This window comes from Durio zibethinus, chromosome 26 (assembly GCF_047325235.1).
Source record: "Durio zibethinus cultivar Kanyao isolate XHJ-2024 chromosome 26, ASM4732523v1, whole genome shotgun sequence".
Classification (NCBI taxonomy): Eukaryota; Viridiplantae; Streptophyta; class Magnoliopsida; order Malvales; family Malvaceae; genus Durio; species Durio zibethinus.
The window spans coordinates 9335282-9360250 of record NC_143187.1 but is presented as its reverse complement, the minus strand read 5'-3'; the positions used below and the strand labels follow the sequence as shown (position 1 = coordinate 9360250).

At 33.8% G+C, this 24969-nt stretch overlaps 6 protein-coding genes across 7 annotated transcripts; 3 read left to right on the top strand and 3 right to left on the bottom strand.

Moving 5' to 3' along the window:
- The first annotated feature begins 460 nt into the window (after positions 1–460).
- On the top strand, positions 461–2927 carry LOC111275009 (uncharacterized). Its single transcript, XM_022860077.2, has 8 exons — positions 461–659; positions 1141–1178; positions 1278–1361; positions 1481–1567; positions 1667–1701; positions 1889–1974; positions 2543–2608; positions 2698–2927. Exons 1-8 carry the CDS (start codon positions 593–595, stop codon positions 2730–2732), a joined length of 498 nt encoding a protein of 165 aa, XP_022715812.2. The 5' UTR covers positions 461–592; the 3' UTR covers positions 2733–2927.
- A 135-nt stretch (positions 2928–3062) lies between these two features.
- On the top strand, positions 3063–4647 carry LOC149511322 (uncharacterized). The gene is made up of 2 exons (XM_089754963.1): positions 3063–3769; positions 4342–4647. Exon 1 carries the CDS (start codon positions 3394–3396, stop codon positions 3742–3744), a length of 351 nt encoding a protein of 116 aa, XP_089611089.1. The 5' UTR covers positions 3063–3393; the 3' UTR covers positions 3745–3769; positions 4342–4647.
- A 570-nt stretch (positions 4648–5217) lies between these two features.
- LOC111275007 (ras-related protein RABA1f) lies at positions 5218–7239 on the bottom strand. Its single transcript, XM_022860076.2, has 2 exons — positions 6775–7239; positions 5218–5889 (listed from the first exon to the last, which is right to left on the bottom strand). The coding sequence occupies exons 1-2, from the start codon at positions 6993–6995 to the stop codon at positions 5457–5459; spliced, it is 654 nt and encodes a 217-aa protein (XP_022715811.1). The 5' UTR covers positions 6996–7239; the 3' UTR covers positions 5218–5456.
- Positions 7240–10608: 3369 nt separating this feature from the next.
- LOC111318720 (WUSCHEL-related homeobox 9-like) lies at positions 10609–13389 on the bottom strand. The gene is made up of 3 exons (XM_022921595.2): positions 12707–13389; positions 11574–12341; positions 10609–11275 (listed from the first exon to the last, which is right to left on the bottom strand). Exons 1-3 carry the CDS (start codon positions 12834–12836, stop codon positions 11031–11033), a joined length of 1143 nt encoding a protein of 380 aa, XP_022777330.2. The 5' UTR covers positions 12837–13389; the 3' UTR covers positions 10609–11030.
- Positions 13390–19238: 5849 nt separating this feature from the next.
- Positions 19239–21139, bottom strand: LOC111318719 (rac-like GTP-binding protein RAC13). Of its 2 annotated transcripts, none has more exons than XM_089755208.1 (7): positions 20894–21139; positions 20688–20775; positions 20470–20579; positions 20281–20344; positions 19981–20049; positions 19788–19849; positions 19239–19520 (listed from the first exon to the last, which is right to left on the bottom strand). In XM_089755208.1, exons 1-7 carry the CDS (start codon positions 20990–20992, stop codon positions 19422–19424), a joined length of 591 nt encoding a protein of 196 aa, XP_089611334.1. In that variant the 5' UTR covers positions 20993–21139; the 3' UTR covers positions 19239–19421. The 2 variants fall into 2 exon arrangements, with proteins under 2 accessions (XP_089611334.1, XP_022777329.1); XM_022921594.2 differs by having other exon boundaries at positions 19788–19853; positions 19985–20049.
- A 1418-nt stretch (positions 21140–22557) lies between these two features.
- LOC149511321 (uncharacterized) lies at positions 22558–24287 on the top strand. The gene has a single exon (XM_089755683.1). It carries the CDS (start codon positions 22935–22937, stop codon positions 23721–23723), a length of 789 nt encoding a protein of 262 aa, XP_089611809.1. The 5' UTR covers positions 22558–22934; the 3' UTR covers positions 23724–24287.
- Positions 24288–24969: the final 682 nt, after the last annotated feature.

The window sequence follows — 24969 nt, the reverse complement described above, 5'->3', positions numbered from 1 at the left end:
TAATAAGACTCAAATGAGTTTTTAAAAAATTAAATTTTATCATTTTTTTTATAAATATTTATATTTTTATTATATTTAAAAAAATTAAAATTTAAATTTTAATAAACTGTTAACATAAAATTAATCTTTAATTTGAAATAAAAACACATTTGAACATAAAATCGATCGATAAATGTTTATTTGTAAATATATAAAATTATTTTAAAATAAAATAATTGAAAGATTTTTTTAGTATTTTCGACTGGACACCTTGTTTGATATGAAAGAAAATATTATACTTTTGAAAGAGATAAGTAGAGCCCACTACGTATCAAGTCGACGTACACTGCCAGATCATTCTCTCAGCTATATAAACGCCTCAGATTCGCATAACCGACAAAAAAGAAAAAAGGGTTCCCATACGATCAGTCGCACAGAAGAAAACCCCACGCCACTAAAACCACCGCACTCCGGCACTTCGAAAAAGCCAAACGAAAGCAATAACCCTGAATTTTTGTATATTTATTTTTCCTCTTGGAAAAATCATCCTAAAGATTAGAAAAGCCCCCGTTCGGGTTCGTTCGGCTATTTCGTTTTGTCTCTGTAATTAACAATGGGAAGAGGAAAATTCAAGGCAAAGCCCACCGGTCAACGCCACTTTTCTACTCCTGAAGAGATGCGTAAGATTTCTTCTTCTAATTTTTTTCAATTTTTTTGTTTGTTTCGTTTAATTTTCCCTAGAAAATTCGAGTAAAAGTAAAAATTTCAGATCTTTTTAATGATTTTATTGGAAATTATCAAAGTATTTACGCCGTTAATTTTATGATTGACAAAGATAGTTGAAACCGCAAATTTGTTAATTCAGTTTGTGAAATTTTGATCAGGTTGAGTTTTTTTTTTTTTTTTTATTTCTGTTGTTTATTGAATATATAAAATTCCAAAAACTATGCTTAAAAAAGTTAGAATTTTTATTTCAATTTAATATTATCTGCTTAGAGTAAAATTTAGGTTAATTCTTGCTAGTAAGATTGCGATGATGAAGGACATTGTCTGAGTTAGGTTTAGGGTTACGGTTAACTGATGCTCTTTCTTCTTAAATCAATCTGCCTGAATGAAACCGTGTTTTGGTTTGGTTTTGTTTCTGATTTTATGTTTTTGCAGTTGCTGGTACCTCTTCTCGTCCTCGCACTTTTAAGCGGGTACTCTCTCTCTCTTGCGGACGCCCTCACGCACATGTTCTATAATCATGTGTTTTTTAAAACTATAAGAACTCACTCTTTACTCTTTAACGTTGTTAGCAAGAAGCAGAATACAAAGAGCAAGAAGAATCTGAGGAGGAATCTGGACAGGAGTCTGGAGAAGAATCTGACGATGAAACTGAAGTAAGTTTAAGTTTACCATGACTGGGTTTTTTCTGTCTTTTTTTTTTTTTTTTTTGGATATGGGTTTCATTATTTTTGTGATGACTACGGAATATGAACTACTTATTGCAAACCAATAGCAAAAGCGCAAGGGAACTCAAGGTGTTATTGAGGTCAACAATCCTAATCTGGTGAAGCCAAAGAACTTGAAAGCTGGAGATGTTGATGTAAGTTTCATGAAATCTCCCTTATAAATTGTTTCAGTGATGGTTTGTTAGTATAACTTTTGTTTTATTTATGTTTTGATTTTGTTCTCTCATGTACAGACTGGGAAAACTACTGAACTTTCGAGGCGTGAAAGGTTTTGTATTGCTTGTTACTTTTCCTTCTAAATTCTGCTTTGGATGCTTTTAACTCAGTTTATTTTCTGGCTTTCACATGGATTATTTCTGGGTCTATTCTTCTGTCTTGAGCTATAACTTTTTTAATGTTTTTATATTTTTCTTGTGTGAATGCTCCATCTTATATCTTTTTCTATTTGTTTATAGGGAGGAATTAGAAAAGCAGAGAGCCCATGAACGTTATATGAGGCTGCAAGAGCAGGGGAAAACAGAACAAGCAAGGAAAGATTTGGGTAAGCCAAACAGATATTGCTTTAACTTAACCTTGTCACGTGACTTACTCCTCCTATCAAGTTAATGAAGATGGGCTAAGCAGCAGATCTAACTTCTGATTCCTTACTATTTTGATCATTTGAGATAATAACTATAGCCACACATACTTCAAATTACTAATATAATCAACCCTTGCCCCTACCTACTTTGAACGTAAGTTATCTTGGTTAGATGTTCGGGGATTTGAATTCTGTAGGTTAAACACTTGAAATACTACTTAAAGAGGCTGCAGTTTTTGTACATTAAACTGTGGAGATATGTTTGCCTGTGGGAGGATGAACAAGCTGAGTGCTTTTAAAATCTTAATTGTGCCAAATTGCTTCCCACGTCCTAACTTACAGAGAAAATGGCGTATATATCTAATCACTTCTGTTTAGTTGAAAATTTTCATAATTCAGTCTAGTTGGTTATGCTTTGTGTGATTGTTACAACGTTCTTTACTGTGGGATTATGCTGTACTGCCATTTTTCCTTGAAAGGAAAAACAAAAGAAAGAAAAAGACTCATTTGGAGATTTATTGTGATACAGACCGCCTAGCCCTTATACGTCAACAGAGAGAAGAAGCTGCCAGAAAACGAGAAGAGGAAAAGGCTGGTAAGACTCTAGAGCCACAACGATTATTTCTTGTGTTCTGGTATCAAACATTTTTGAAATTGATGAACATTCATATTTAATTGTTTCAGCCAAGGAGCAGAAGAAGGTAGAAGCTCGTAAATGACTTTCCTACAAAACTTCACGTACAACAAGTGTTCATGTGCGACCTGAAGTTTATATTCAAGATATTTTTTTTTAAAAGTGTTGCTCACTACACAGACATATATATAATTTAGACGATAGATTCCATTTGGTGTCACATAAATTGACAATTCTGTTGTGGTTTTTCAAGTAAATAGATTTTATTATGGACCGCAAATTTTACTGGCTGTGATGGAATCATTGTTAGTTTAATAACCAAGGATTCATTGTCGAAGTAGACACTCGGGCAATTGAGTAAAAGGCAGGGAATGCTCTTTCTATTTTGAGAAGCAAAAAAAAATGAGGGCCTCTAGGGCCAAGGCTCGATCCCAAAGCTAAGCAGAGACGGCGTTGAGTATATTAAAGAAAAAAAAAAAACGATCGTGCATTTCCTCTGGTCGAGCTGACAATGAAAATCACCAAAATATTAACAGCTACTATTACTGGACAATTGATAAGAGCCGTACAAAAAAAAAAAAAGATAAGAGGCAAATAATCTGCTTAATTGCCACGTGTGCTCAACGACACAGCTGGCATTAAAAACGTCGAAGTGATATGTAACGCTTCAGTCTCTCTAGTCCTTGTTTGCTTTCAAACAAAGATCTGCTCTCAAAGTCGAAGTTCAGCTGCCCCAAGTGATAATCATGTCAGAACACAGGAAGCCCGAATCCCCTCAAAACCCGCCTCCCCATCCTTCTTCTTCTTCTTCTTCTTCTAAATCAATCCCCGAAATCGGTAAAAGCATGGCTTCTGATTTCTCGGGCCATCAAAAGGTTCGTTACCCTAACCCACCCGACCTAACAAACCCGGACCCCTCAACTCTGAGAGATCAATGGAGGTATGCCATCAGACAGTACAGTAAATGGTACTCTCACGCCTGGGGCACGGCAATTCTGGCTGGGGTTTCGTTTTTTGCCCTTGGTTGGATCATCAAAGGCTCTAATCCTCTTCCCTCTTTCAAGTCTGATTCTGATAAAAATGATAATACAAAGTGATCTTCGACGCTTCATCAATCTTCTGGTTAGTAGTATTTACTTTTTCTTGTGCCATTCTTTGTTGGGTGTTTGACTTGATAATTGCGGCGCTTGAATTAGGTTTCTTCTCTAGTTTTGGTTCTGTATCTGTTTTTTTTTTTTTTTGAGCTCTGAATATGATTGATTTGTTCACACTCATGGGATACTGAATTTTTTCTTTTTAGTATTTGAATTGGAATTAGAATGTAAACCAAATTAGAGAATTCCTTTTTATTTTATTTATTAATAAGAAATAGCATTTTAGATTTCAAGGATGCAGTGCTCTAACTCACAAGCTTTCAAAAAATTTCAGCTGGCTGTCTTTCTGATAGTGGTATATGCTCAATTCTTCCACCTCATGTTTTCCTACGATGTTATTTGTATATATTTTTTTTAATTTCATAGTTATAATCCACTTAAATTTGGAAGTAGTACAATTGGTCAAGAGCACAATTTTGGGAGGTGCAGCAAAACAAGAATATGCTAGTTGACTTTGCTCAACGGACATGCATTTTACTTGTCTTATCCGTACTATAATTGTTCATTGTTCTGAATTTTGCCAACTTTTTTTTTTTCTAGACGGTGGATATGCTTCGTTTTTCCACTGTTGATCCAGAATGAACTTAACTTTTGGAGAGGCCATGTTGATCAGGAAGAAAAGCCGCCGAAACTGCTGTTATGACAACTGAAATTGGAGGGGATTGTGGTGTATACTGCATCATAGTTTTTGCTTCAATTTTGTGCCAAGTGTGACGGGATCTTAATGAAAATGGAGTCTTTAGAACTTTTTATTTAAGCTGCTTGTCTTGTTCACAGATGCTCTTATCTTCTTACAGAGTATGGTGTAAATTTTTCTTCAGGTATTTATCTGTTGCAGCCTGCCAACCTCGCGGTTTTTAAGTTTTTATTTTCATGGTTTCTATATCTTCATTCCTTTTAAGAAAGAAAAGGATCAACTCCGCAGAGAAAAGGGTGGTTCATCTGTTTAATTTCTGCAGAAAAAACGATTTTACCAGCTTCCTTGTTGAAAAACAAAAGATATTAACCAAACTTCATTCCAAGTCTTCAAAACAGCGTTCTTCCTCAGAGGGATACGCCTTGCAAGCAAATCTTCATAGTACACAGCTATGTTCGGCTAAACCAGGAGATCAAACCAATTCATTTCTTGTGAAACTATGGCAAATAAGATGATCGGAGTCATCATATAAGCACCCATCAATGTCGAAAAAGAGAGTAGTTTTAATCTTTTACGAAAATGTATAAGACTAATTGTCAATCTGGCATCTGCAGACCAAACAAGATGCCATATCATATACGATTTACCTCCTGCATCACATGCTCAAAGCATATTATTTAGGCGTTCCATCAAAAGCCAATCGTCAGGCAATGATTCAAAACGAATTGAACCATACATAATTAAAGATGGTTTAGCGGTTAAAGCAATGAACAAAGAAGGAATCAAAAGTAAAATGTTTGAGCTTAACAAAGAAAAGCAACGTAAACCATTAATCTTAAGTCCTAGAGTTGAAGATAACATAGACGACTGGTGTTTAGCATGATGCAAAGCACAATGTCAACTGGTTAATACATTGTTGATGTTCGCCTTTTTTTGCTGTCAGGAAAAACTTCTATGTAGATGTGAACAAAGGCATAAGATTTCAAAGATAAATATCTCTAAGACTTCTTCTACGTGCTTAAACTGAGCAACATCCAACTTTCTTCACGGCTGATACATCGTCTTTTGATCCAACATTGATCGTCTGGCCTTTGGGTAAAGCTGCTGGGTCATCTCCGATATCAAGAGCTTTCCTGCTTACAACACGATAAATCTGGGTCAGCACTTCTGTAAAGGCATTCTCAACATTCAGAGACTCTAGTGCAGATGTTTCCATGAAAAAGGTGTTCTCTCGTTCGGCAAAAGCTTTGGCATCTTCGGTGGCAACTGCTCGCAAGTGACGCAGGTCTGCCTTGTTCCCAACTAGCATAATCACAATGTTGGCATCAGTGTGATCTCTAAGTTCCTTCAACCACCTTTCTACATTTTCAAATGTAACATGACGGGTGACATCGTAGACTAATAAAGCACCAACAGCACCACGGTAATATGCACTGGTTATTGCACGATATCTTTGGCAAAAGAGAGTAGACAGAAAGATTAGATGAACATTCCTAATGCTTCATGATTTGCACCAAAATCAGAACAAAAAAAAAATCAAGATATTTGTAAAAGGGTGATCCAGAAAAGACAAACAAGTCATATCATATCATACTGCAGGGAATTATATAAAAATGCAATCTTTTCCGTCTTCTTTAAAGCGTTTCTTTGGTAAGCCAGGATTAAAGGTCACTCTCCAACGCTTGTATTGTAAGTAAGTTTCAAGAGTAAAGACAGCTGATTAAAGCACACTTACCCCAATAGCAGTAACAGCTTTCAGAACTGCCTAAACAACAAACAGTCAACAAAGCGAAAGAAAAAAGAAGAAGAAAGCTTCTTGCATGGTGATCTACAAGAATATGCGGTATAAGCCACATTGACATAAAATTTTAATACCAATTTAGCAATGTAATCACTCCAGCGATGGAACAAAAAAGTGGCTACCAATACACAACACAGAGCAAGGAACCGAATTACAACAGAAAGTCCAGTTTCCAATTGTGGGTGATTCAGACATTATAATCCACAACTCTATAAAAAATATCAGGCTAGTCATGTTCTATTCCATCAATATTCAGTACCATGACAAGAATTAATAGCCAAGCAAGCAATTTCGTTTAACAAGGCAATCTCTTATTTCCAATTGAAATCCCATATGTGTTGAATTAACCAAAAACATGATACAATTTATTCACTTGCAGGAACTAAATATCACTAATTTCCCATTTTGCAAGATCCCAACATTCAGAGAACACCAAAAAAAAGATCCAAACCCTCAAATCAAGCAAAAACAAAGCGTAAATAAGGAAACCCAAATCAAGATCTGCACCCAAAAAGGAATGGCAAGAGATGAATACCTTTCTTGTCCAGCAGTGTCCCAAATCTGAGCTTTAACAACTTTATCGTCAACATGAATGCTACGGGTGGCAAACTCAACCCCAATAGTAGACTTAGATTCAAGGCTAAACTCGTTTCTTGTAAATCTAGACAAAAGGTTGGATTTTCCAACACCAGAGTCACCGATCAGGACAACCTTAAACAAGTAATCGTAGTCATCATCCGCCCTGTAAGCTCCCATTTCTCTCTTATGTTTTTTTTATTCTTTCTCTTTCTCTTTCTCTTCTTGCTCTTGTTCCCTCTTCTTTGTCGTCCAATGTTGTCTTTGAATTGGGGTCAAAAATATTTAAAAAGGAAAATAAAACCCAAAAAAAAAAACGCGTTTTTTTTTCTTGTTATTTTGGGTTTGTAAATTGTTAAGGTTAGTTTTTTTTTTTTTTTTTTTGGTTCTGGGTTTGGGAAGGTGTGAAGAAAAAAGAAAGCTTGAAATCTTTAGTACGCAAATGGCTATGATTATAATGTCTGGTGGTGGATTAACCCAAAATTAACATCTTTTCACCAGATTTTGGAGATTCCAATTTCTGTTCCTTTTTACCCCTCCAACTTTTTTCTTACAACTTTTTTTACCCTTTTGTTTGATTGAAAAAACTAGATTTGATTTTTTTTTTTTTTACCACGGGTAAAAAAGAAGTGTACATTATTAAACTAAATGTTGAATCTTGTCCTTTTTTTTTTCTTCTTGATCTAGAGATATATATGATATGTGGATCTAAGGACACAAATTTTGATTAGATCAAAGGAAATTTTTTTTTGACTACTTAAATTTCAATTAAATTGAAACATTCGTTGTCATTCATGCTTTTCTCCTTCAAATAACAAATTTCTTTATCAAATACTTTTCCATCGGTCGTTAATGTACATAGAATTATTAAACGTGGGACTATGAAAAGGATATAAATTTTTAAAAAAAATTGGAATGACATCTGCTTCGGATGGTGGCCGGATTGTTACGGTATTAAAAATGTCGTTTTATTAGTAAACAATTTAATGGTAAAAATGACAGTCGATGCGGTAAAAATCTATCCTATCATCAATTTAAACGAAACATGTAATACATAAAAAACAAGTAGTTGGTTTCTTACGTTTTAGATATTTTTGTTACGACTAACAGCCTTTGCCTAAAATCATGAAAGAGGAAGGTATGGGAAAAAGGAAAAGAAACAAATTAATTTCCAACTTTAGTGGCATAATCAATCATCATTAATTATACTAAATCTAGGAAACATACCTACTAATGTCATGAGTTTTTTTTTTCTTTCTCACGAACATAAATTGTTTAATAAATGTTTTAGTAACACCAATTAAAATAAAATAAATTTTAATTTAAAAATTAGTATTAGATATATTATTAATATAAATTTTTAATTACATAAATAAAATTAATAAAATGATATATATATTTTTTATAAGATATTTAAAAATTAAATAAAACAAATATCATCTTATTAATTTCGTTTATATAATTAAAATTTTAAATTTGCGTTATATCAAATATTATGTCTTAGTTTAAATCAATATTAGTGTCTCAGAGTTTGTAACGTGAAAGAAAGAACATCTTAAAGAATTCAAGAAAGAAAATGATTTATATTTTATACTTCTAATCAAAGAAACATAAAAGGAGTACGGACATAGAAAATTGGGTTGGTCAGCAATGTCGCATGTTCCGCCTAATGAGCCACAACCGGAGTAGCCCATAGCTAGAATCAAACCGGGCCATTCCATGTTGAAAAACTTAGGAAAATATCGGATCAATGGACTCAGAGCCCAACGCAACCATCGGAATCAGACAGTTTTCTTCTCAACCTAAACATTTAGTGGAAAAAGAAACCCATTTCCAACTTTCTTCTTAACCCACAAATCAGAATACATTGATAACCTAATTATTAAATATCCTAGAAAAAATGAAAATTTATTTCTGTTTCTGACCAATAACTTGTCTACATCATCTGGAAGACTTGAACAGAGAAAAAGCTTTCATGATTGAAAAGGAAAATGTAATGTAATCTTTGTCTTGTCATGCAAGCAGAAATGTTATGCATTGTGCCCCATTACGTGCTTTTCATGGCGGATGAATAGCCTGCATAGCTTAGCATAGCAGCAGCCTACCAATGTTTGTTTTGTTTACAATTTGCAGCATACTTGGACAAAAGTCCTGTGCAGAAAGACCAGAACAATCCAATCAAACCTACTGTTGAAACACCTAATTCCCACGGGTGGGTATGTAAAGATTAACCTGACCAATCTGCTTACGCCACGTGTCTTGTAATGATAGATCTCCCATTTCTCAGCCTCTGGAAGACTGGAACCCTCCCCAAGCTGCCACCAGCAAAGAAAAAGAAGGGGGGGGGGGGGGGGGAGGGGCTCAAGTTCTTGACTTTGTACAGCCATTGCTTCTTTCTCCATTCACTTTGGAATCCAAGTTTGTCATGATTATCATTGGTGATGGTTCATGCTAAAAAAACACAGTGATTTTTACGAAATGTGACGTATAGTGGGGGAATTTTAGGAGCTAGAAAAGGGGGAGCAATTTCTTTTTTGATAGATGCAACTCGCTTTGTCAAATCGAAAGGGTGAGGGCTGAAGGGTGGGGTTAGCACTGTTCTCACCAGAGTGCACGTCAAAAATCTGCACCACTCAGCACCAAAAATGACACCCTCCTTTAACCAGTCATCTGATCATAGCTAGCTCATTGTTAAAATATGAAAAACAACAGGAAATTATTACAGACCAACCAACCCTTGTTGGGTGTCAGGGTTTCAATCTTTCAGAGAAAATGGTTTGAAACAATAAGTATTTGGTCGCTCTAACATAACAGATTGGCTTTGAATAGGTTGTTTGACGTTGGGTGAATCCTAAGTAAAACCCTATTTCCGAGTTACAGATGGACCAAATGGAAACTCTTTCCAAAATTTATCGTGTAAAATAAGTAAAGACAAATTTAAAAGCCAACAGGACATAGTATTTGATTATTTATCATCATTTTCTCTGATCTATATATACAGAATTTTCATAGGGTTTACAGTGCAAATTTTTAAACCGTCTTTATATTAAATTTGATTATCAATGATTACTTGTCATGTTTAATAGAATGATGAATTTTTAATTTTAATAATTATAATTTAATTTTTAATAACTTTAAATATATAAAAAATCTCGATGCGCTCCCTTTATAATTAATAAACTTGGTTGCTCAATAATTAATTATTTTCAATAATAATATATAGCACTGAGTCTTGCATGCATGAACTACAGCTGCCTTGCATTGATATGCTTGACAAAACTGGAAGTTAAGGTTTTTTTTTTTTGGCTTGCTGAATGGTATAGAAATTAAGAAAGTCAAAGCGGCTTTCAAATTTGTTCATGGCCATCGAGGAGGTAATTACCCTATGTTAATTGGGTGGTTACGAACTTTAATTGCTCAGTGATGAGATTACTTCCAAGCAAAACAATTAGGAGGTTCATATCAATGTTTGGCTGCTATGACATGCCCCACGTTGTAGTAATAGGTTTTGATATAAAATCTTTCTGTTTAATTTGCCAATTGCACCAAAAAAAAAAAGACATCCATTCATTTTATCTTGGAAAAGTACTAAACCCTAAATATAGGGAATGAAAACATTATAATCAACCTGCAAATATTCCTTGAGTCACTATTAAAATAATGGGTTTTAGCAACCTTTATAGCAAAGAAATGATCATCATGAAATTATATTACTTATTAGCTATATAGTAGGGTTTAACAGCTTCTACGGTTATAATTTCATGCATATTAAAAGTAAAATACTAGTTGCATATTCCATATATATTGCCTTAACAAAAAATTAGAGATTACATTGGTCCACAGTTTTTTCATACTATTCCAAATGCATCCATATATAATATATAGAGCCCTAAGGACTATACCTAAAGCTAAATCTCAACCTTGAGATCAGAGTGAAACGAGCAAGAAAGAGAAGGAACAGTGTCAGCCAAACTATGTCATCCATTTCCACATATTTCTAAACCTGCAATTCAAGGAAAAAAAGAAAAAGAAAAAAACATAAACTAATCAACAAACTTAATTGGTAAGCAAAAACTTCCAGGTTTTACACCAGGAAAGGCCCTTCAGCTTCTTCGTATAATAAGCTGTCATGCACATTACATACTACTATGTATATTTTATGACAGTAAACAAATTTTAGGGGGAGTTTTTTATTTTCAAAGTTTGTCACCTTCATTATAGGGAGAAGGGGCTAAACGAGCGGACCAGATAGTAAAATCCACCATGTTGAAGAGACTGAAGCGTTAACCCCCACTCGTTCGTGAGAACAGGTTGACCAGCGGAGTTGATCAAGATTGCATCATCACCAAAAGCCTCCCTCACGTTGAAGGGCCCCACAGCCACTTCAAAAGCTACATCATTGATAAACACCGTCGATTTAGCCGCACTTGCAGGTTCCACTGCACCCGGTTCCCCAACAACTGCCAACATGCAGAGAATCATGACTCAACAATCAACATTTAAGTATATATAAAACCAACCGCAGTAGTCAATTTCAGAGAGAACAACCCATGCACACGTCCATCTAAAGATAATGATCGCAAATCCTGCTCCTAAGTGACAATTTTATCCCCATTCTTTACCACATATGACCCAAATATTCTCCCCTCGTGTGCATAAATGAACCGGCCCATCAAATATTGGTGTCTATTAATAAAGACAAATCTTATATTAACATCCTTCATTGTGAAAGAAATAAAGAAAATTGAAAATTTATACCTTGAATGGGGTGATTATTAGATGGAACAGTTCTTGTAGTACTGGTGGAAGCAGTGGGAGGAATAATATTTTGAGTACTAGGAGCATTGGTCAGAGTGTAACTAAGCTGGAGCTGCATCTTCATGTTTTCTTCATGTTCTTTCCTTGAAGCCCCATGGCTCAATATCTCACTCAACAATAGACTTGTACAGGGTCCAACTGGTTGATCAGGGACTTGAATAACATTGGTTAGCTCAGAGAAGCCAAACCCTTGTGTAAATCCGGATACTGCAGCAGTCTGTTGGACAGGAAAGAAAAAGGGCTCGTTCAAGAATTCGTTTTGAGGTTGATGAAAGTAGGTCTGGTTCACAGAAGCAGTCGGAGAGTTGGAAACATCGATGACATTTGGAGAACTCAAAGAGAGAGTACTCTTGTTAGCTCCTTTTGGTGAAGATTTCTCGGATGAGGAAGATGAAGAGCAAGGTGCAGTGATGGTGGTAATATTGGTGATTGGAGGAGTTTGGTGGGTTTGTTGATTTTGCTGGGACTGTTGTTTAGAGCTTTGAAGGTTGCGCAGCTTGTGTTTGCTTCTTGATTTTCTGTTTTGGAACCAGTAAAACACATTGGCATCGCCTACTTGGCCATACTCCTGCAATTGAGCTCTGATTTTCCTTATCTCATCCCTTGGTGGGTTAACCATTCCAGAGTTGAAAATAGCTTCCAGTATACGAATTTGTTCAGGTTTCGGGTTCCATCTCGGTTTAGGCTCAGGACTACGCTCTTCACATACTGCAACCGTTGCAGCAGACGTTAGCACATAATTGTAAAGAATTGAAATAACATAAGATAATTATTCATCTCTTTCCTAATTAGGGTCATGTCATTCAACATAAAATTACCAAGTAGTACTATAAAAGATTATCAGTGGAAAGTTGCAAATTAATGAGATAACTGACGACTTATTTATGTAGGTAATGACAAAAATCCGAGATGCCTAAAGTAGGAAGGATTTCAGGTAAGCTAAATGGCTTTAGCTGGCCCTTGTTCAAGCTTGAAAATGGTTCAGGCAACTATTGAATGTGTAGAAGAGAACAAGAACACGGAATAAACCATGGATGAAGGTTCTCATCGCTACTGAAAATTGTTTCATTTACCTGAGGTGTAAGGGGCTTTGTGGCAATCACTTGACATCTGAGACGGGTTGATGTCATGCTGCCATTGGTGGTGAGTGTTGCAGGGCTTGGATTTGAACATGCTAGGCCAGTGTCTGTTTGACGAAGCCATGGTGATGATGAAGATGCTGGTGATAATAGCTAAAATCTTAAGCTAGATATCTAATCTAAAGTATCCAAACAAAAGAGAAGCAAGAAACACAATTGCCCTTCTGCTTGTTCTAGTTTTTGGTAATGCTTTGCACTAGGCAAACATAACTTCTCTTCTTATAACCTCCTCACCTACCTTCTCTCAATTAAATAAACACTCATTCCCATCTCCCAAAGAAAATATAAAAATCATTTAATTTATTTTTTTAATAAATAACTTTATAACAGGCAAAACCCACTACAGGCATCCCCTGCTAAAAGATAAACAAGAAAGGAAATCAAAATAAATGAAAAGGGGAAGACTGAAAGTATTCTCCCATCCCTTCCTTACAATTTAACATTAAAACCGAAATACTTCTTTTCTACTCAAAGTACAAGCTAATTCCCCTGGACTACAAGCAAAGGAAACAAGGATAAGAATACATGCTTGTGTTTAATTAGAATTTTCATCAGAGGTGACGGAGAAAGCTCTTAATGCAAAAGAGAAGTGAAGTAAGGTTTGTAACTCCAAAGAATGGAGAGAGAAGAAAAGGACTTCTTTTTTTTTTTTTTTGCTTTAGAGAAATGGGTTGTTCTGATCAGCTTGTCTCTCTTTTCTTTTTCATATGGTAGTATTTCTTTTCCAGTTCTCCACAGAGAGCATGTAGTGTATTAATGGAAGGGTGTAGGGGCAGATATAAGTGTTGGATTATTCTAATAGACCAGGTTGTTGCAAAGAATAAATAGGGGGGGGGGGGGGGGAGAGGTGTTTGAAAGTCAATAAGGGGACGTAGGGTTTTGATGCTTTGATTGGAATCAAGTGGTGGGATAGTAATTGCAACTTCAAAACTTCTGGTTTATTTTGGGCAAAGGGGGGGCCTTGGATTGACTCAAGGGCTTTATTTATTGTACTTTGGCATATAGAGTTTTTCCTTTTTTCTTTCTCAAAATTAATCTTTTCACATCTAGGATATTCTTCCTCTTGAAATATTCAATGTTGAATCGGAGTCCATTCATGGTGAATTAAATTGAGTAGTTCCAAATTACACTGTAAACAGGGCAAAACAATGGTACACTTATGCAATGGATGTTGCATTTGAGCTCACATAGGGTCGTGTTGGTACTGAAAGAATGGGAATTTGCGGCCTTGAATGGTTGTTATGAAGCTGGTAATGGCGGTCAATCCTCGGAACTCTCTTGTTTTTCTTAAGCAGCAGGAAACAAGTATACAAGTACGTGGAAGTCTTTCCAAAGTCGTGGTATTTTGAAAGGTTCAAATCAAATTAATCTCTCTCTCTCTCTCTCTCTCTCTCTTTCTCACAAATTATAAAACTGTATCAGAAAAATACAATTGAAAAATCCCGGCAAGAGTTAAATGGATAATCACAATTTTCAAGCGTACTCTTCTTTTTTCTTTTTTTTTTGCGTGAATATACATTTATGGTAATTACCTTTATGTACATGATAATCAATCATACAGAAATACATTGAAAATTAAACGACCGACTATTTCAAAGTGATCTTCGGCAGTATTTGTCATTTCAAGAAAAGCCATGTTGGGGATTACTATAGGTCAAATCTTGCAACCGAACAAACTAGTCTGATCAGATTACGTGAAGAAAATTTTTTAAAAAATACACAATTTTTGCTATATTAAAATAATAATACCACTCTATGTATGATTTGAGGGAATTTGTGGGACTATAGGAACCAGACCACCCTGTTTTCTTGGCTACGAAAGAGGTTTTATATAGCACCCTCCATTTGTATTAGTTGTGACTGGTGAAAAGATGAGCAAAGCAGCGAAGAAAAGTAGAAAACTAATATCCTCTCCTCTCCCCATGCAAAGAGCGTTAAAGAGGATTAATTATTTGGTGACTTTGGGTCTACGTGGTGTTGGTCTCATTCCGACGTGAAAACTTTGCAGCTAGCTTCGATGCGTGCCACCTCATCTCTAACTCAAGTTTTCAATTCCCCTTTGTCGTCCAACCCTTATCTCCTCCAAATTAACCTTTCCCTCCATGATTCCCCGTCCGTTTCTTTTCCATGCAGTGCAGTACAGGCACTGCTAAAGTATATATTAAACCACAGCTGATGCAAGCAGCATCTATATCGTTCAGATACCCTCGACACATGATCCAAGCACTTAATATTTGATACATGTCCAAATTAGGTCTCTGCTAGATATTAAGTGAATCCCACGTTATCTAATCACAGATTTGTTAATTTTCTTAATTTAAACAATTCGAAGTTTTTTTTCCTTAATCAGTTTAAAATATTGAATTAATACCTCTTCTGTGGAATATGCTATCATTACTAAATTTCATGTCATAGTTCTTAATGCTATAAGTTATTAATGACCTTGTGTTTGGAATTATCAACTTGTGTACCATAGTAATATTACTTAATTAATAGAGTAAATAGCATTTGTAGTCCTCAAATATTGGGTCAAATTTTATTTTGGTCCCTAAATTTTTAAAAATTTTAATCAAATTCTTAATTATCTAAATGTGTATTAATATAGTCATTTCGTTTGTTGGACCGTCTAAATTAATGAAAAGTCTCACTTGGCATAATACGTAATCTTTAAAAATTTAAATACATAAAATTTTAAAATTGATTTAAACATGAGTAATTAAAAAATATTGAATTAAAAATAAAAGAAACCTTAAATCAAAACATAACTCGATTAAGATTGACAAAATATTAAACTAACTCAGTAAAGATTGACTTCTTACTAATCAATTGAATACACATAAACTAACTCAATATATGCACTAATTCATGAAAGAATTTAGCATGAATTTGTATCAATCCATTGCTTATGGATATATTTACTAATAAAAATAATTGCAAATCAAAATAACCACAAACACTTCATAGGATTCAATTTTTTTTTAGATTAAAAAGAAAGATAAATTATCCAAGTTTCCTATAATCATATATGACAAGAAAACTTTATTTTTATTTTTTATAGGTAATAAAAAATTCCCATAAAATTTCAACACAAGACACCATAAAATAGAAATCGAAAGGCTGTCTTTGCCATCTTAAATATCAACCAATGCTATTAACCCATCACCCAAATCTTAAACAAATGAAAATAATTTCATCAATTTTTTTTTCTCTCAATTTCCTATTTCTTTCTTCTTCTTAATTTTAAAGGGAATAAAGAAGAAGACGGAGGAGAGAGATCGCAGAAGCTCAATTGAAGAAGAATTGGATTAGCCTTAACAGTGTTAAAGTTGATCCCTTGCACTTCATCTGGCTAAGATAGAGCTGTTGCTGATCTCCATTTTTTTATGCAAGTAGCGGAAAGGCCATTTGCTACCTTTCCAAGTGATTAGCCATCTCTTGGTTGTTTGGAGAAAAAAGGGACCAAGAAGAAGGAAGGGAAAAAAGAGTAGGAAAAAAACCAAAGTTATAATACAGTGTTGACTTACGATATTTTTTATTTTTAATTTTACATTTGTTAATTATGAATGTTTAAGTCAAGTTTAAAATTTCACGTATTTAAATTTTTAAAAATTACTTATCATGCTACATAAAATTTTCTATTAATTTAGTTAGTCTAACAAACAGAAAAATTATATTAATATACGTTTAGATAATTAAAAATTTTTAAAATTTAAAAATCAAAACATAATTTAATCTAAAATTTAAGGATTACATATATTATTTACTCTAATTAACACTATTGAATCAAATGTTCAGATTTCAAATCCATTATTCATTAGATTCCCAAAAATTAAAAACACCAATGCTATATATGCATCCAAATTTTTTTGAATTTGAATTTTTTTAAGTTTAAATCAAAATCAAGATTAAATTTAAAAATTTTTTTAATTCTATAAAAGATTTAATTATTTTAAATTTAAATTTTTTGAATTAAAATCATTTTACATTGAAGTTTTTTAAAATTCTAATATTTGATAAATCGAATTAAGAGCTCAAATTCAACTTTTATTTTGTCATCTATTACTGTTTATTAAAAACGTAAAAATTATAGATAGAAACAGTATAAGCGTAGTAGAAGATAAAATCCGCTAGTCCCAAGCTCTGACACAAGGAACATATGGGACCATAGCCTGTTTGGAATAGCATAATAGTAAGTCTTTCTTTCGCTCAGTTTAGGGGAGACAGACAACAAAGTTTACAGAAAGTGCGGAAGACGATCCCATCAAAGATTTTAGCTTTAGCAAACTGAAGTAGAAAGTAGACCAGTACCGTACTTGGGGAAAGTTTTGGTTTTTGGCACTTTGGCCTTTATGTCGCTGCCTTTTCAAACGTGTGAAAGGGCTTTGGCTTTGTTAATTATGATGATCGAAAGAGAATGGTACTCTAGCGTTGGCCAAAAAAAAAAAAAAACAAATGGGAGATTAGCGGAAGTGAACCATACCCATTACTCATTGCAGGACTGTGAGAGAGTGGGGGGATCTCTGCTGCAATTCCGTACATTACTATTTATCTGTTACTTATTTCTGTTTCTGTGTCACTTTCTCTTTTGCTGCTCCTACCAATTTGTCTATGACAAATTTTGCAATGAATTAAACTCTTCCATATATATTTGGGATATAACTTTTTTTTTTTTGAAAAATAAAAGTTTTGGTGAAAAAAAAAAATCCTCCACTTTCGAGCCAAATCATGTTACATGTCTCAATAAGAATTTACATTAAATTTATAAATTATTCATAAAATAAGATTGTTTTGATAATAAAATCGAATGTCAACCCATACCCTCTTATAAGAAAATGTAATAATTAGATTAACTCATGAACTTTGTGTAGCACAAGTTTATTTAATTATTTTAATTATACACCAAAGTTGATTAGATTGTGAGATTATTCCCATATGACTGAATAAAAAAATGTAATAACTAATAAAAAGCTAATTTCAATTCATTTATAAAAAATCCGTAATTTATTTCCGATACCCCTTTCAACATGAAAGCATCACAATAAACAAAGAAGCAAAAGTCAGAACAAATTAATTTCAGTTAAAGTTTTAAATAAATAAATAAAGAGAAGAAGTTGAATGCACATGATTACAATAAATGTTGTTGGTATTTAATCAATCAAAGGCAAAGGAAAAGGCAACATGAAAATGGGTATGTGTGTGTGTAAGCTAGAAATGCGCTAAAGAGAAACAGTCACTTAATGCAAACGTGCTTGTAGTAAATACTCGACATGGCTAAAGCTTAAATGCCTAAATTTGGGTGCACATGCAAACCATCATACAATATTCCACTATTCTTGAAATTTTTTTTTTAATTCTGCTTTTATAAATTCATCTACCTATGGCACGAAAAATTGGGAGAGGATTTGAGCTGGGTAATGTTATTGGACTGTCTGAAACTGAAATGAAGGAATAGATTTGGAATATTGTATTCTTAGCAGTGAACAGGTAATGTTTAGTACTTGCTAAAAATTATTATTAGTGCTTAACATATATTCTTAGCAGTGAATAGAGAATCTTTTCTACTTGTCTCGCAAAAGGGAACATGGTAAAAAGATTCCAAAGAACTGTTAATTTAAAGAGGAATTAATTATAACCCACCTTTTCAGAAAAAAATATATTTTTTCAACTCGTTTTGTTGTTGTGGACATGATACGGAACTTTGGTTCATGGCAACTTCCTCTGTACTGATCACATTTCCATAACATTTTCTATGGAAAAACGAATAGGGAAAAAAGTCAATAGCAATGGTTTTTAAGAACTATGACTTTGATTAGTTCTAATGACTGAACCTTAAACCTCTGGCCTTTTTCCTTTTGACAATCTGGGGGAAAGGGTTGTGGGTCTACAACTGGATCATTGATAAATTGGTTCAACTAATTAGCTTGAAACAAGAAATTAACAGGATCAAACAGTTTTGGATTCTGAGAAGAAGAAAATAATACTATGTTTTAGACCGAGGAAATATTTATTGGTGGAGGCGCACAACACATGGTTCAGGGAGCATGTTAAGCGGATCTGAAACTCTTTAATCTGAACCAAACTCAAATTGCTAGGTATGGTTTTGTTGAACACCAAAGGTTTACCTTTTAATCAACTTGATTAGTATAACATAGTTTCCACTTTCCAGGTAACATTATCCGTAAAGATGTCTCGGAAGAAAAACAAAGAATTTGCTATCAAATAGCAAGCTTGAGCATTGATTGTCATTGTTTTTTAATTAGGAAAACATTCCAGCATCATTGGAGCTGAAATAATGTTCAGGCAGACCAACAACCGCTTGTACACAGTTGGAGTACTCCACTGTGAAAGCAAGCAAATGTTCTAAATTGTAACCCAGAAAATTGTAATGAGGCTCTGGCATTTGAAAAGCTAGCTATGACAAGTTAGATGATTAAAAAGAACTTACACAGCAAAAAAAGTGAACTCGTTCAATAATAGATAGCATTTTATATAGTTTGACTCATTTAAGAGACCTCTAATCTGCTCTTAGAGATCTTTCATACCTTCACATGGAATTTATGCAAAAAATAATGATAAAAGGTATAGCAGATAGTAGTATTTATCTGCAAACAGTTTTTAATAAGTATTTGACTGTAATGCTGATTGAGATTCAAAGGAAAGCACATGATCTTCTCTTACAAGGCTTTCTCTTTGGTTTTGGTGGCCTCAAAGCTACCTTTATTGCAGCATCAAAAACAGCCTTCACATTCTGAAGAAACAGAACAAACGAAAGTTAGGCTTTCAAATATTTGCAGTTCTACATAGTTAATTAGGAAATTATTATTAAGATAGTGCTTATCCTTGAACAAATTTTGTAGGAAAAGACAATTCTTCCTTCTAATACAACCTATAAAATTTCTTTCATGGTCGATGATCTAGCACAAAATTTCTGTTATAAACTTACATATAAAATGATTAAGATGATTTTGGAAATTTTGGTGTATTGTAGGATAAAGGATGCATAGAAATAGGGTACCTGTTGGGTTTTGGAACTGCATTCGATGTAAGTAACAGCTCCTATCATTTTCTTTAGTTCCTCTCCCTGCTCACCAAGTTTTCATTGAACCAAACAATAAACTATATATCAGCGATAGTTCAGAAATATTTAAGTATATTTGTGGTATGCATAATAACGTAATTACTTTATATTTGATGCTTTAATAGTTAACTTGCCTGAGAAGTCGTTATTGCTGTTGCTCCTGGGTGATCACTCAAGAACTGCTTGTCATCTCGCAAATCTGCATTGGATTAGAGTCAAAAGTAAAACAGAATTGAATAATACAGAGAATGATGCACTACTCTAAATGTACATTCTAACCAAAATGAAATAAGATGTTTGTGTAATCAAATATCCTGAAATGCAGAGTTACGTGCCTAAGAATGCAAATGGAGCAATTTTATGTTCTTTTGAAAACTTTGGGACAGTCTGAATTATGCTTGTACTGATTTTAATGATGGGATTAGCTTACCTAGTTTGGTTCCAACAAGCACAATTGGCACATTAGGAGCATAATGTCTTAGCTCGGAGATCCACTGTTAGCCACGAATTCAGTAGTTATGTCAAAGTTAATGAACTTGAGGATGTTAAATTAAAGAAAGACATTACAGAAAACTGGAAAGTGGAAACAAGAACATAGACATGCCAGCAAAAACATTACCTTTTTGTAGATATTTTCATAACTGGCCTTGCTAATCAGGGAAAAGGCCAGCAAAAACACATCAGCTCCTCTATAACTCAAAGGTCTTAGCCTATTGTAATCTTCCTGTCCTGAAATTCAAAAATTCACTGAGATGTCACAGCATTGATTTGAATGATCAGTAATTTCACAGAAATGCTGGAAGCTAGGATTATAAGGCTGCAGACGCATGAACTTACCGGCAGTGTCCCATAGGCCAAGGTTCACTGTGCTGCCATCCACCACCACATTGGCACTAAAGTTGTCAAATACTGTTGGAACATAATCCTATATCCAAAAAAAAAAAAGGCAATTGCATTATTATTACTTTTCTCTTGATGTCATAATAATCACCATGATCAAATCCCCCACATCCATGATATATTCCATTATCTCCCATCATTACCGTTGGAAAAGTGTTGCTAGTATATGAAATAAGCATGCAAGTCTTTCCCACCGCTCCATCCCCAACAGTGACACACTTGATAAATCTTGCTGTGCTCATTTTCTCTGCTAGGGCCTTCTCTCCCCCGGCTTGCACCTTCCTTCAATGACCCTTAATTTGGTTCGCCACTTCTATAGTTATAAAAAACTACGATCAACTATGAGAAGAAAATGGAGGGAGATTGTGAAGTATGAGAAGAAATGGAAGTTGAGGGCCGGCTTTTAACAACCTGCTACAATCCCATCACCCAACTTTAGCTGTAGCTGATTCAATATAGAATGATTGCACGGTGGCTTTTCTTTTCTTTAAGTGCAAGGACATGACTAGAAATAGGTGACTAAAGTGGGTTTGGTGCCGGTGTTAGTTGGTTTAAGTGTTGAGGAAGGGAGAGGGCATAGAACTAATGATGGTGATAATTTGATAAGAAAGGAGTTTGCTTAATTAGCCAAAACACCATGATGATGAAATAATAAGTCAAAAAGTCGTACTATCCTTCACAAATTGTCATTTGCGTGACACCATAATTATAATTTCGTGCTTTGTGCTTATATGGGCTGACCTCAGATTAGCTTACCTCTGCCCCCACCAATTTGATACTTCAAACCTAGAAGTCAAAAAAAATGAATTAGTGTTATTGACGGCATTTATACTCATCTTGACAGCAAGCTAACTTTGCGAATTATACATTAAAGAAATGGCGTAACTTAGAAGAGAATGTCCTGATAACTTTATTTGTATCTTAGACATATTTAAAGATTGTGTTGTTAATCTAAGCTCAAAAATTTTCTCCATATTTAAATAAATTTAAATAAAAATATTAAATCCATTAATTATATTTAAATAAAAAATAAGATCCAATTAAAAAATAAGTTGAACTCAAATTTTAATAAATAAAATTCAAACTCGATCTAATCTAATTTATTTTATCACATATATATATAACATATATTATTTTATATTTATATATATTCCATGTCATTTATGCTATATAAAAAATAAACATATATAATATTATGGTATAATATTTAAAATATTTTAAATTATAAATGTTTTAAAATTTAATAAGAAAAATAAAATTATTAAAAATAAAAAATAAGGTGTTTTTTATTTTATTTTTATTTTTTAAAAATGATTTGGGCAGGCCTGGATGGTTTTGGACTGTATCATTTACAAAAATTAGTTGGTCTTAAGGTCCAAATTATTGGGCAGAACTAAATTTGAGGAAAAAACATGTTGTTGAATGGAGATATAATATCTAGATCCAGATGGGACCGGGCCAATACATCTCATAAACACTTTTAGCTTAATCTTGAAAGATGGCCTAACTAGTGGTAGCTAGTGGAGTGAGATATCCATTCATACGAGTCCAATGGAAAGTGCCCTTTCTTGGAACAGAAAGTCCTCATCATAACTTTATTCATCTTGGGTTAATCGGAAATGCGGTGAGGATCAAGTAAGGAATGGCAGCCGCCACAGCCTGAAATTGAGGACGTTCGAATTGTTCACCAAAGGGAAGGTCACGGGGGAGCCTAGGGCATGCATTTGTGTTCAGACTCGAAAAGAAGAACAAAACTATGCATCTCCCGGCCCTCAATATATTATAAGACAAGCTAGAAAGAGTTTAAGTTGAAGATGTAAAACAATATTTCTTGTGATGTTTATATTGTTTTATAACCATAAAAACAAACAATTTTCTTAGGTATTTATAGTTTATTGTTTATTGAATTTCATTGAAACTCTTTCTTTTGGTTTGGATTTGCACCATTTACAATAATACTTCTTATTAGTTAAAACCAGCTTAATTTAAGTACTAATAAACCTCAATGTAGTATCTCCAAAAAAAAAAAATAAACCTCAAGGGCAATAATGAGTTTTTGAACTTTAATCTAATTTATAAAACCCTAACTTAAGCCCTTCAAATAAAAAAAAAAAAAAAAACCAGTATTCTCTCAAACAACCCTGTTATTCTTCTTTCTAATATTCTTTGTGCATAGTAAGAATAATGTCAGTCGGAAACAGTGAAGAAGCCTTAAATTCTCGCCATGCATGCGCATCTTGCAAGCATCAAAGGAGAAAGTGCGAGAGCGATTGTGTTTTTGCTCCCCACTTCCCGGCAAGTAGGACAAATTATTTCCGAGAAGTTCACAAGATTTTTGGCGTAAAAAACATGATAGGTATCTTCGAAAATCTTAGTCTCCAAGAAAGGAAAAAGGCCGTCGAGTCCCTTGAATGGGAAGCTTTTGCATGGAAAGAAGATCCAGTTCAAGGGCCTCTAGGGCTTTTCAGGAAGCTGGAGAGAGAGCTTGAATTGTTGAAAAATCAGCAGACTCCGCAGCAGAATATTGTTATGCCTTACCAGACCAAGTCTGGTTTGATTGCGTTCAACCAGAATTCTGATGGAATTGTTGCCAATAACAGCATCAATGCTACAAATTTTGGTTATGCTAATAACCCAAATTCATTATTAGATGTAAACATGAATAATTACGCTGGATTTTGGCAAAGCGCTGACAATATCGAAAACCGAGGACTAGGCAATTATATTCCAGTTGGTCCTTACCATCCAGTTCCGCAAGGGCAAGGGAGATCAGTAATATTGCAAAAAAGCGGTCTTGATGCTGTTGCTCAAACATCTACTCTTTTACCAAAACACGAGATGCAGAGAAACCCAATTCTGAGGCCGGCAGCTAATTCTTTTAATCAAGGACCTCAGCAAAGAGGAAACAAAGCAAGAGTTCATGCATATCTTGATGACTCTGTTAGTGGTTCTCAAGGGGGAGGTTTGCATTGAAAGTACTGCAGACAAATCATCATGCTATTTATTGATCAATCTATTTAATTATATGATCACTTACTTGATTTTGATTACAAAATACACTATACCCGTATATTAGAAATACTTTTAGACATTTACTTTATACTTTATAGGTTTATTTGAGAGTTTTGCATCTTTTGCTTTTGTTTTGTTGGTTTAGTATAGATTTGCATTTTACTATGACTGAGTTAAATTCAATATACTAGATCTTAAAACAGCAAATGACCATTGAAATGTTAGCTTAGTGGTACTAGAGGTCTCTGAGTTCAATGCCAATCATAATTTCAAAGACAAAAAGGAAAAAAAAAAAAAAAAAAGCAGGGATAAGACATTTAAGTGAAGGAAAAATGTGTGGGGAGGGAATTTAATTTATATTCATAAAAAACAGATGAATACTGTTATTGTTCTTATTTTTGTTTCATTGTTTGTTTGTGATTGAGGGATTGAGTAGTTTAGTGATATTTATTTACTCTGGTAACGTGGCTTGGGTTATCACTTGCATACAAATACAAGGTTTTAGTAGTTGATTGCTCTCTTTTTTTTTTTTGAAGATACACAATTTTGTTAAGGTAAACATAAAGACCCACCAAGTGCTGGTAGACCCAATTAATGTAGCCTTTGCCCAATGGGCCACCATTTCATAGTAATTCCTTTCGGGCCTTAGTACAACTCTCCCCATGCATCTGCTCGTCTCAGTTGTTTCAATAGCAAGCCTACTTAAGCAGTGTAAAACTTTTTCTCCATTTTATTTTTTTGGAGTTAGAGTTGATGATTACTATAACTACCTTTATGTGTTTGATTTAAATTTATTTTTGTTCACGTTACGGTTTTTTTTTTTTTAAATTTGTAGTTCGATATTTGAAAAAATCTCGAATGTGTGATCAATTAGACTTTAAGGTTTGTATCTTATCAATGCAATACCTTCATGTCAAATTTTCATGCATTAAAGAATGTAATCATGTATTGGTAAAATGTTGGGTGAAGAAACATATTTGAAGATATTAACAATTAATTTTCAATGAAAAAAATAACAAATGTAAACTCAAATTTAATTTTGTCAATTTAATGGTACTAAAATCAATTTCACGATTGAGAGTTTCAAATTTTAATTTTAATTATAACTTAAAAAATGAAAAAATTCAAATAATTTAAGTATTTTCATTGTTAAATGATCCTTACACCAAAAAAAAAAAAAAACCATTAATTTCCTATCCCTATTTTC

Excerpts from the sequence above, each read along its gene's own strand:
- LOC111275007 (XM_022860076.2), bottom strand. The coding sequence starts at position 6,995 with ATGGGAGCTTACAGGGCGGATGATGACTACGATTACTTGTTTAAGGTT. Across the intron at positions 5,890-6,774 it reads GACACTGCTGGACAAGAAAG|ATATCGTGCAATAACCAGTG; the intron begins GTATTCATCTCT and ends CTTTTGCCAAAG.
- LOC149511322 (XM_089754963.1), top strand. The coding sequence starts at position 3,394 with ATGTCAGAACACAGGAAGCCCGAATCCCCTCAAAACCCGCCTCCCCAT.
- LOC149511321 (XM_089755683.1), top strand. The coding sequence starts at position 22,935 with ATGTCAGTCGGAAACAGTGAAGAAGCCTTAAATTCTCGCCATGCATGC.
- LOC111318720 (XM_022921595.2), bottom strand. The coding sequence starts at position 12,836 with ATGGCTTCGTCAAACAGACACTGGCCTAGCATGTTCAAATCCAAGCCC. Across the intron at positions 12,342-12,706 it reads CAAAGCCCCTTACACCTCAG|TATGTGAAGAGCGTAGTCCT; the intron begins GTAAATGAAACA and ends CAACGGTTGCAG. Across the intron at positions 11,276-11,573 it reads TAATAATCACCCCATTCAAG|TTGTTGGGGAACCGGGTGCA; the intron begins GTATAAATTTTC and ends GCATGTTGGCAG.
- LOC111318719 (XM_089755208.1), bottom strand. The coding sequence starts at position 20,992 with ATGAGCACAGCAAGATTTATCAAGTGTGTCACTGTTGGGGATGGAGCG. Across the intron at positions 20,345-20,469 it reads ATGAAAATATCTACAAAAAG|TGGATCTCCGAGCTAAGACA; the intron begins GTAATGTTTTTG and ends CGTGGCTAACAG. Across the intron at positions 20,050-20,280 it reads GCTTGTTGGAACCAAACTAG|ATTTGCGAGATGACAAGCAG; the intron begins GTAAGCTAATCC and ends AATCCAATGCAG.
- LOC111275009 (XM_022860077.2), top strand. The coding sequence starts at position 593 with ATGGGAAGAGGAAAATTCAAGGCAAAGCCCACCGGTCAACGCCACTTT. Across the intron at positions 1,362-1,480 it reads AATCTGACGATGAAACTGAA|CAAAAGCGCAAGGGAACTCA; the intron begins GTAAGTTTAAGT and ends GCAAACCAATAG. Across the intron at positions 1,702-1,888 it reads GAACTTTCGAGGCGTGAAAG|GGAGGAATTAGAAAAGCAGA; the intron begins GTTTTGTATTGC and ends ATTTGTTTATAG.